The following is a 332-nucleotide window of genomic DNA, read 5'->3' as shown; positions in this document are numbered from 1 at the left end:
ATTGTCCATACCCATCCATCTACTCCATCTCAGAATCTAAACACCAACTAACCCCTCCCCTTGATCCCCCCCGCCCCCCACAGGTGTCCTGGATCCGCCAGAGGGACCTGCACATCCTCACCGTCAAGCGCTACACCTACACGACGGATCAGCGCTTCGAGGTGATCCACTCCGAGGGCTCAAAGGACTGGATCCTCAAGATTAAGTACGCTCAGGTTCGGGACTCCGGGAACTACGAGTGCCAGGTGTCCACGAAGCCTGTGAATTCCTATGTGATTCATCTGAATATTTTCGGTAAGTAGATGAGACGAGGTTCGAGGGAGATAGAAGCC

General features: G+C 53.9%; 1 protein-coding gene across 1 annotated transcript in view; it reads left to right on the top strand.

The window, feature by feature from the left end:
* LOC119587335 (zwei Ig domain protein zig-8-like) overlaps window positions 1-332 on the top strand; it is a 26,143-nt gene that overhangs the window by 21,535 nt on the left and 4,276 nt on the right. The window contains 1 exon segment of the mRNA XM_037936083.1: window positions 84-294. Within this exon segment, the coding sequence (XP_037792011.1) occupies window positions 84-294 (211 nt within the window).

This window comes from Penaeus monodon, chromosome 22, assembly GCF_015228065.2.
Source record: "Penaeus monodon isolate SGIC_2016 chromosome 22, NSTDA_Pmon_1, whole genome shotgun sequence".
Taxonomy (NCBI): domain Eukaryota; kingdom Metazoa; phylum Arthropoda; class Malacostraca; order Decapoda; family Penaeidae; genus Penaeus; species Penaeus monodon.
Note: the sequence above shows the minus strand (reverse complement) of the source record. Positions and strands in the feature narration are given on the sequence as shown.